Source organism: Rhinopithecus bieti, unplaced genomic scaffold, assembly GCF_001698545.2.
Source record: "Rhinopithecus bieti isolate Rb0 unplaced genomic scaffold, ASM169854v2 scaffold_80350, whole genome shotgun sequence".
In the NCBI taxonomy this organism is placed as follows: Eukaryota; Metazoa; Chordata; class Mammalia; order Primates; family Cercopithecidae; genus Rhinopithecus; species Rhinopithecus bieti.
In genome coordinates this window covers 81,397-91,223 of record NW_016829730.1, presented here as the reverse complement: position 1 = coordinate 91,223, position 9,827 = coordinate 81,397, and the positions used below count along the sequence as shown (strand labels likewise).

Below are 9,827 nucleotides of genomic sequence, written 5' to 3'. Positions count from 1 at the left end.
TTTTTTTTTTTTTTTTTTTTTTTTTTTTTTTTTGAGACGCAGTCTCACTCTGCCACCCAGGCTGGAGTGCAGTGGCATGATTTCGTCTACCTGCAAGCTCCACCTCCCGGGTTCACACCATTCTCCTGCCTCAGCCTCCCGAGTAGCTGGGACTACAGGCGCCTGCCACCACGCCTGGCTATTTTTTTTGTATTTTTAGTAGAGACGGGTTTCACCATGTTAGCCAGGATGGTCTCGATCTCCCGACCTTATGATCCACCCGCCTCGGCCTCCTAAAGTGCTGGGATTACAGGTGTGAGCCACCGCGCCTGGTCTGATTTTTTTTAGAGTCAGGATCTCACTCTGTTGCTCTGGCTGGAGTGCAGTGGTGTGAACTTGGCTCATTGCAGCCTCAAACTCCTGGGCTTAAGCAATCCTCCTGCCTCAGGCTCCCCAGTAGCTAGGACTACAGGCACATGCCATCATACCTGGTTTTTGGTTTTTGTTTCGTTTTTAGAGATGGGATCCTGCTGTTTTCCATGCTGGTCTTGAACTCCTGGGCTCAAGTGATCCTTGTGCCTCAGCCTCCCAAAGTGCTGGGATTACAGGCCTGAGCCATCATGCCTGGCCAATTTTTTTTTTTTTTTTTTAGGAAAGGAAGGTTGAGAGGACAGGAGAAAGGTAGTAGGAGAGATGGGGGGAAAAAAAAAGGAAGAATGAGGAGGATTCACTATTTGGGGGCTGGCAGAGTCCAAAGAGACCAGCTGATGCCTTTATTTATTTTTTTTAAACAGTGAGGAAATAGGCCCTTTTAGTAAGCCTCCTACATGGGGACTGCCTGGGACAGCATTTTATGTGGAAACTGAGAAGGGTATCCCTTTTGGGTGACTGTGGAATTCTAAGGTGCTCTAGGGAGAGTCTGGACTTATCTACCCCATGAGGATTAGATGCGGGTGTTGAATTAATTGTCCTTAGATCTCAGGGTACAGGAGACTGAACCTAACCTTTAGGTTACACTCCCTCCATACAAAATTGGAAAGTAGAATATACGGGCTCATTAAAGCAAAATTGGAAAGTAGAAAATAGTTGCTTAGCTTAAATACTACCACTTCCGGGCAGGCTTCCTGTCATGGGCCCCTCCGAGGGTAGATCTTAGAGCATGTGGTCTGAGGATGCCAAGGAGTGTGCTAGCGTCACTTCTCATTGGGGGACCTTAGGTAAGTCTCAAAGGCTCAGTTCACTCATCTGTAAAATAGGAAGTTAAACCAACTTCTTTCTTTCTCTTTCTTTTTCTTTTCTTTTTTTTTTTGATAGAGTCTTGCTCTGTTGCCCAGGCTGGAGTGCAGTGGCGTGATCTCAGCTCACTGCAACCTCTGACTTCTGGGTTCAAGTGATTCTCCTGCCTCAGCCTCCCGAGTGGCTGGGATTACAGGTGCGTACCACCACACCCAGCTAATTTTTGTATTTTTAGTAGAGATGGGGTTTCACCATGTTGGCCAGGCTGGTCTTGAATGCCCGACCTTGTCATCCACCTGCCTTGGCCTCCCAAAGTGCTGGGATTACAGGCGTGAGCCACCGTGACCGGCGAGCCAAGGTGTTTCAAATGGCCTCTCCCTCAATCTTTTTATGATCCCTTCTGTCCTAGGAGAAACCAAGGCTCAGGATGGACTAGGGCAGCTCCAAACCCTTCCAACAAGGAAGGCCCCAGGCGCCTAGGACCTCAAAGAGCAAGTCCCAGAACCATCTTCTCGCTGGAGAGGATTAAAATGGGCCTGGTCGGGTGTCTGTAGTCTCAGCTACTCGGGAGGCTGAGGCAGGAGAATTGTTTGAACCTGGGAGGCGGAGGTTGCAGTGAGCAGAGATCGTGCCATTGCACTCCAGCCTGGGAAACAGCGAGACTTCGTCTCAAAAAATATATGTAATAAATAAATAAATAAATAAATAAATAATGGGCCTGGTGTGGGTGGCCACTGGCTGTATTCTATGTTACTTGTCGGCCCACCTCTCCCTCCTGTCCCCTACTTCTGTGGGTCGCCGGGGTCCAGCACAGTGATGTGAATTTCACCGGAGAACCAGGAGAGGGTTAGAGAGATGTCGGACAAGGGCAGGGCCCCAGGGGAAAGGCTGCCCAGCAAGAAATGGGAGGAGCGAATTGGCATAGGTTGAAAGGTGGAAGGGCGGGGGCGGCGGGCCCCTAGGGCTGTGTCCAAGCGAGGAGGCCGCGGAAGGGAAAGTTATTGGACTGGACAGAGCAGCTGGTGGGCCCGACGGATAGACATACACTGCCAGCCCGGAGTGGAAAGAACAGTTTATGCTGTGCTTTATTAAAATGTGCATCATTTATTTTAAAATGTGCATCATTGTCTCGTGCTCGGCGCATGCGACCTCAGCCTGGTGGCCCGCGGGGGGCCTCGTTCCCGCCCAGCTCCCGCGGAGCCGCAGGGAGCAGGCGCACTCACGTGGCGCGGGCCCGGGGGCTCCCGCCCATGGCCAGGTAGACGTCGATGGGCACGTGCAGCAGCGTCAGGCAGTGGCATCCGGGGCAGCGACGAAGCGGCCTGGGGAAAGCGGGCCGCGACAGGGGGCGCTGAGGCGGGGGCCCGGCCCATCCTGTGGGGCACATCCAGGGAGTGCACCTGGGTCCCCGGGGGTCCGGACGTGGATGCGGGGACCTGACTGCTGGGGTTGCCAAGTGGGACCGAGGGCGGGGCCGCGGGACGGGCGGAGGGGGTTGGCGCGGGCCTCACCTGACCGGGTTGTGCTCCGTCGCTACCGCCTCCGGGCTGTCCTGGGACTCGGTGGAGGCGGCAGGGCCACGGGAGTCTCCGGCCTCAATGGGGAATCTCCGACCCTGCGGTGGCTCCTGGGCGCTCATGTCCAGGCCCCGGGGCGCTCTGCGCGGGGAGTGGCGGTCAGGCCTCTCCCGGGCCGCCGGGCGCCGCCGCCTCGCGCCCACCCCCTGGGCCGTCGCTCACCTCCCGGAGGCTGAGACCGGTCCCAGGCTGGAAGCAGCTGCCCGAGCCCTGGCCGCGGGAGAACGCTCCGGTCCAGGCGGAGCCGGGCAGGTCTCTGCGGCGTGCCCGGACCCGGGCGTCGAGGAGGGCAGCATTGTGACCCGGGCCGCGGCGCGCTGACCTCACAGAACCCGTTCCTCCCACTGGAGAACCCCCAACGGCGCCCCCGGCCGCCTCTGGCACTCAGCGCGGGCCGGAACCGGGGACTGGAGGGATCTGGCCATGGCGCCTGGAGACGGGGTAGCGCAGACCCCAGCCACCCGATGGGGGCGCAGCAGGCCAGGGCAACCCGCCGCGAGGCGGCGTCCACGCCAAGGAGCCGAGCATTCCCGGCCCACACAGACGCCGAGGAGCGCCCTCCCAGACGACTCAGTGCCTGGCGCGGGGGCGGGATCGGCGGTGACTTAATCCGGGCTGGGTTTGGTGGTGGTAGTGAGGGCAGGTAGGGGCACTGCCCATTTTGGCCAAGGGTCACACAGCATTTACATCACAATTGCGCCGGGGTTTAAAAATGTCTGGCCCTCTCCCTCCCCACCACCCGCCGCTGTGTCCAGACAATGTTCTAACGCTGGGGGCGGCTGCGGATGAAGTCCTTGGGGAGAAAAGGAGCAGGCCAAAGGCGATGGTGGAGTAGAGCTGCCTCGCAGAGGCAGCATGAGCTGAGAGGGTGATAGGAAGGAGGCGCTAGACAGGATGGAGGACTTTCTGCTCTCCAATGGGTACCAGCTGGGCAAGACCATTGGGGAAGGGACCTACTCAAAAGTCAAAGAAGCATTTTCCAAAAAACACCAAAGAAAAGTGGCAATTAAAGTTATAGACAAGATGGGAGGGCCAGAAGGTGAGCTGGGGCCCCTTTGGAGGGAAGGAGGGAGGGCTGGCTGAAGGCGGTAGGTGCTTCATCCTGTTGAAAATATCATTTGATCACTCCCTGCTCCCGCTGGCCTGGAAACAAGCAAGCCCGATGGCAGCTCTGGAGTGGGTCAGTGGGTAACAGAGGGATTCTGGGAGTCCAGGAACATTACACCCCCCAAAATGCAAGATTAAAGTGGCATGAGGTGAAGGATCCTCAGAGGCAAAACCTGAGCCAGGCTTTCCTTTCCGGCAGGGGAACAGAGACCGGCAGAGGCCACAGCCAGGGCTAGTAGAGAACAGGGGCTGGTGCCAAGGCCTGTGGAGATGGGAAAAAGGAAGACAGGGCTCATGGAAAGAACTATGGGGTCAGGGGACAGCGGCGGGAGGAGCTGGCTCACCAGCCTGTGGACAAATCAGGCCTGATAATTTGTGATTCTGTGGTTTTTGTCTAAAAGCACCTAAAGCACCTTGATATCCAGTCTCACAGACTGCTCAGCAGTCCATGAGGCTGGTGGGAGTGGTTCTTTTGTGAATGATACACTAATGACAAAAATAATACAGAACATTCTTTGCAATGTCCAAGCAGCTAGACACATTTAAGACCATTAAGGGAGCCAAGAAATAAGACCCAGACAAGGTGGGCAGAAGTTGGAAGGCAGGAGACAGGTGTGAGGAGGCGGGCCTTTCTGATCTGCCAGCACATCTCTCCTCCCCTTACTTCTTCAGAGTTTATCCAGAGATTCCTGCCTCGGGAGCTCCAAATTGTCCGTACCCTGGAACACAAGAACATCATCCAGGTGTATGAGATGCTGGAGTCTGCCGACGGGAAAATCTGCCTGGTGATGGAGCTGGCTGAGGGAGGGGATGTCTTTGACTGCGTGCTGAATGGGGGGCCATTGCCTGAGAGCCGGGCCAAGGCCCTCTTCCGTCAGATGGTTGAGGCCATCCGCTACTGCCATGGCTGTGGCGTGGCCCACCGGGACCTCAAATGCGAGAACACCTTGTTGCAGGGCTTCAACCTGAAGCTAGCTGACTTTGGCTTTGCCAAGGTGTTGCCCAAGTCGCGCCGGGAGCTGAGCCAGACCTTCTGCGGCAGCACAGCCTATGCCGCCCCTGAGGTGCTACAGGGCATTCCCCATGATAGCAAGAAAGGTGATGTCTGGAGCATGGGTGTGGTCCTGTATGTCATGCTCTGTGCCAGCCTACCTTTTGACGACACAGACATCCCCAAGATGCTGTGGCAGCAGCAGAAGGGGGTGTCCTTCCCCACTCATCTGAGCATCTCGGCCGATTGCCAGGACCTGCTCAAGAGGCTCCTGGAACCCGACATGATCCTCCGGCCTTCAATTGAAGAAGTTAGTTGGCATCCATGGCTAGCAAGCACTTGATAAAAACAATGGCAAGTGCTCCCCAATAAAGTAGGGGGAGAAAGCAAACCCAAAATCCGCTTCTAAAATGGTGATATATATTTTACGCCTTAAGTTCACTTATCCTAAAACTTACATCTACCCCAGCCTTACTACTACTCTTTCCTCTTAGAGATCTTCATGGGATCAAAGGGCCTCATTCAGACTTTTTTTTTTTCCTCCTTGCTCTGTCGCCCAGGCTGGAATGCAGTGGCACGATTCCAGCTCACTGCAACTCCGCTTCTCAGGTTCAAGCGATTCTCCTGCCTCAGCCTCCCCAGTAGCTGGGATTATAGGCACCTACCACCAACGCCTGGCTATTTCTGTATTTTTAGCAGAGATGGGGTTTCATCATGTTGGCCAGGCTGGTCTTGAACTCCTGACCTTAAGGGATCCGCCTGCCTCGGCCTCCCAAAGTGCTGGGATTACAGGCGTGAGCCACCGTGCCTGGCCTGACAAATGATTTTCATACTAAAGTTAATTAAAATAGATCCCAGAATTATATACAAACGGGGAGGAGAGGAGAAAAACGACCAAGAACAACTGAAGCCATTGTTGTTGCAACTTCCTTTCCAAAGAAAAGCAGAGGTGTTGGGAGTGCAGAGATGGCCTCCTGACTCCTTGTCCCAGTGAGAGGCCTGTTGGGAGCCCTGTCCTTTTCTCATCCCAAAGGCAAAGCTGAATCTGGGATGAGGACAAGGGATGTCCTCTGGACCCAGGCTATCCCTCTACCCTGTTTCTGGCTCCAAGTGGGAAGCCAGTCCTGCCCTGGCCCAGTGTACCTGCCAAGGGGACGAAAACAGACCCCAGACACCTTCCAGCTTCGGTTGAATCACTTTAATGCTGTTAACGGCAAGTCTGTAAAAGGTTCAGGACAAAGTTCTTTTTTCTTTCTTTTTTAATTATAAAACTAACAGCTGTTAGAATCTTTTTTCTTTTTTTTTTCCTTTTTTCTTTTCCCAGCTACAAAATACTCTGGGGAGATGCATTATAATTTAAAATATATAATATTGCACAAACAACCAAAAGTTAATTAAACTAAAGAAATAATTACAAAGAGAAAAACCCCATCCCATCAAAAAAAAGATTCAGCATTCTCTCCAACCCACCCCCTCACTGAAGGTTTGAAGTGGAAGTGACCCCACTCTCTCGGTGTCCCTGACCACGATCCCTTTCACTCACTGGTGAGTACACCAGATTAGGTACAAGAATCACCAGAGCAGCATCGTGAAGCACCAGGCTCTCCAGAGATTCCTGCAGCCCCTTATTCCCCCAGAGGTGCAGCTTTACCAGACTGGAGGGTGAGAGCGCAAAGGCTGGGTCTGTCTTCAGGAAGAAGAGCTTTTGCAGAAGCCTGATGAGAGTTTCAAGTTCACCCCCAGGATAGCCCTTCCAGAAGTAGAAGGGCCGAGGCGGAGAAGCTAGGCTTACCAGAGTTGTAAGTACTCAGCTGTGATCACCGCTCTGTACCGCTGGTAGCTGTTTTGTGTCCTAAGCTACAGGGGAGTTGAGGTGGGTAGCTGGTTGGACAAGGTATCCGGCCAGGCAACACACAGAAGGGCCTCAAGTGGCCCCCTCCCTTCTTAGGGAGGGGAAGAAATGCAAGAGCGAACTCCTGCAGGTGGCACAGCTGGGCTAAGGACTTGGGTGCATCTGACATGAAGAAGCCCTGGGAAGGCATAGGGACAGACCAACGTGGGCTGGAGGAAAGGAAGGAGGTGGGTCAGGGTTTGGTCTCTGGATTCTGAACCCCAAAGGAGCCTTTCCAGGAATGGAAAATGCCTGGGGAGATTCCCAAGAGAGGAGAGGCAAATTTCCCAGAGGTAAGTGCATCTTACCCACTGGGATAGGAACCAAAATGTGTTTGCTGTCCCTGTTTAGCCAAGGGTAGGCGGCGTGGCCCTCCCTGCCTGCTTATGGTGGACAGTGTGTGTTGTCTCGGCTTCCTCCGAGAGACTGGTGGTTTAGCTTCTGTCCACACAGGCAGAAGGGCTAGAGCTATCCCTTGGGACTTCCCAGCAGGAGTCCTCAGGAACAGTGGGTGTTCAGCAGAAAAACACAGGCTCTTCTGGTGACGGGGGATAGATTTCCTCTCCCTTGGGTCATCCTATTGTTGGCACAAGTCAGAGTTCCTGGCCGGGATTTAGAGAGCCCCTTTCCAGGCGTGAGCAGAGGCCCAGAGGGCCAGCAGGGAGCCACCAGAATCTGTGCCAGAGCTCTGGTTGGCAAAGGAGATTTGGGGGGACATTCTCAGTCAGAGTCTTCCAGGGCTGGGCTGAGACGAACGAGGGAGGCGAGAGATGCCATGGGTGGGGAGCTGCTCCCTCTGGCTCCCTTACTCCCATTCCTCCCACTCTACATCTTCCAGCTGCAAATGGGAGGGGGTAATGGAGATCACAAACACATAGTTACTCCTGAGTCAGGCCCAGACCTAACCTCCCCTTGCTGAGCAGAGCCACCTCCCATCCCCTACCCTAGGCCATACTCTGCCCCCTACTGAGAGTGAACCCCCTAGTCTTAAGGAATGTGTCTGAGGGGCAGAGCTGCCCTCTGCTTGAGGGGTGGGCCTGCTGCTCTGATTATTTCAGACCTAAAGGAAACGCTTCCGCCAACCAACACTAGATACCACAAGGTGATGGCTGCCTACAGGAACCAAGTCAGCCCTAGTCCTTTAAGGAGAACTTGCCTCCTGCTGAGCAGATAATGCCATGGCTCTGAGATGCAGATAACTTAGGAGGCCTGAGCAGATACTTGGCCTCGGACACAAAAGACCAGTGTAATCAAGGGCAAGTTACTTAGCCTTTGGGTGAATGGGGGCCACTCCCCGAGTGGCACTATGTTAAAATCTGTGGTGGCAGTGGCCTACAGGTGCCCACTAGGTCTTCACTAGGGGCACCAACACCCTAATTCCCAGCTCAAGTCTCCCCACAGAACCTTTTCTTGCTTTGTTCCTACTCTTGGCCTGCTGTCAGCTAAGTCCTGGTATAAGAGGTTCTAGAATGCTCAGGTGTATTGCACATCAGGTTTTAAAGGGGCTGCAAAGACACAAAAGCCAGCAAGCCTCTGTGGCCTGACAGGGCACTATGGGCCTTCTCTGTCCTGGGTATACTGAGGTAGTCACAAGTGCAAAATATTCCCGTAGATAAAATACTCCCCCAAGGCTTCAGTTTCCCATCACGAAAAAGGAGGCCCTTCACAGGTCTCTCTCATCTGTCCACCTCTTTCTAACAGGCTCATGAGTTACACGATGGAAGGACTCATGTGGTTCTTATGTGACAGTGGAAGTAATGCTGACATGAATCAGATATCTGGGCTGCAGCCTCAGTCCTGTCACTAATTAGCTGGGAGAGCTTTGGACTGTTCCAGCCTCTGAATCTAAATGAGCCACTTTTGATTCTGAGAGGTAGTGAAGAATAACAGTACTAAGGCCTCTTTGAGCTGAATAACTGGAATGGGTTTTGTGGGGTTTATCACTAATGTCTCCTGAGTGCTACCATGTCTCAGGCACTAGCCCTAAGGTGTCTACATGGATCACCTCATTACAGCTTGTAAGCCAGGTCTTATAATAATCAATTCCATGTTTTAGATGAGGAACCAGGGGCTTAGTAACTTGCCCTTGATCACACTGGTCTTTTGTCTCCAAGGCCAAGTATATACTCAGACCTCATACCTGGGGACCACAACTCAGGTCTGGCAGGGTTTGATGTCTCTTTTTTTCAAAAATAGAAATGGGGTCTCACTATATTGGCCAGGCTGGTATTGAACTCCTGGCCTCAAGCAATCCTCCCGCCTTGGCCTCCCAAAGTGTTGGGATTACAGGCATGAGCCACCGCGCCCAGCACAGCATCTGTTTTCTTAAGCAGTTTCTCAGGCAATTTTGATACAGAGCTAAGGTCAAGAACTCTCCCCTCTATCTACCCTGGAACTGAGGGGAAGTGGAGCCTACTGATGACCACTGTTGTGGGTCTGAGCAGGAAGCTCCAGCTCCTTTCCCACAACCTGTCACCTCAGACAGGAGCAGTGTCCTCCTGAGGGGACAGCTGGGCTGGCTGGGGAGAGTTCTCACACCCAGGACCATTAGGCTCACGTCCCTCTGACCCACCAGGCCCACTCACCTCCCCAGAGGCATCCACTTTGGAAAGTGCCATCTGCACTTCCTCTTCGGTCATGTCCAAGTCAAAGTCTTTCTCCCAGTCCTCACTGATGTCCGTGCTTGAGCCTGGAACCATGAGCCACAGTGTGAAAAGCAGGAGGAGGCAGGGAAGGGGCACTTGAAGAGAGTGTAGCTGGGGAGATAGCACGCTTTAAAAGGGTCTCACAGGCCGGGCGCGGTGGCTCAAGCCTGTAATCCCAGCGCTTTGGGAGGCCGAGATGGGCGGATCACGAGGTCAGAAGATTGAGACCATCCTGGCTAACATGGTGAAACCCCGTCTCTACTAAAAAATACAAAAAACTAGCCGGGTGAGGTGGCGGGCGCCTGTAGTCCCAGCTACTCGGGAGGCTGAGGCAGGAGAATGGCGTAAACCCGGGAGGCGGAGCTTGCAGTGAGCTGAGATCCGGCCACTGCACTCCAGCC

The 9,827-nt window shown here is 53.9% G+C and overlaps 3 protein-coding genes across 5 annotated transcripts in view; 1 reads left to right on the top strand and 2 right to left on the bottom strand.

Moving 5' to 3' along the window:
- Positions 1–2,275: 2,275 nt before the first annotated feature.
- Positions 2,276–3,240, bottom strand: FAM229A (family with sequence similarity 229 member A). The gene is made up of 3 exons (XM_017864802.1): positions 2,955–3,240; positions 2,727–2,873; positions 2,276–2,537 (listed from the first exon to the last, which is right to left on the bottom strand). The coding sequence occupies exons 1-3, from the start codon at positions 3,086–3,088 to the stop codon at positions 2,435–2,437; spliced, it is 384 nt and encodes a 127-aa protein (XP_017720291.1). The 5' UTR covers positions 3,089–3,240; the 3' UTR covers positions 2,276–2,434.
- The window catches only part of BSDC1 (BSD domain containing 1), a 37,167-nt gene continuing 29,615 nt past the window's right edge, over positions 2,276–9,827 (bottom strand). For 2 of the 3 annotated variants that reach the window (XM_017864799.1, XM_017864800.1), the window contains exons 10-11: positions 9,367–9,470; positions 6,070–7,619 (exon numbers count right to left, since the gene is read on the bottom strand). In XM_017864799.1, the coding sequence (XP_017720288.1) occupies positions 7,587–7,619; positions 9,367–9,470 (137 nt within the window). In that variant the 3' untranslated portion in view covers positions 6,070–7,586. Of the gene's footprint in view, positions 2,538–2,726; positions 4,619–6,069; positions 7,620–9,366; positions 9,471–9,827 lie in introns of those variants that run through there. The other variant, XR_001883949.1, reaches the window with a different exon arrangement.
- TSSK3 (testis specific serine kinase 3) lies at positions 3,194–5,301 on the top strand. The gene is made up of 2 exons (XM_017864801.1): positions 3,194–3,831; positions 4,572–5,301. Exons 1-2 carry the CDS (start codon positions 3,687–3,689, stop codon positions 5,231–5,233), a joined length of 807 nt encoding a protein of 268 aa, XP_017720290.1. The 5' UTR covers positions 3,194–3,686; the 3' UTR covers positions 5,234–5,301.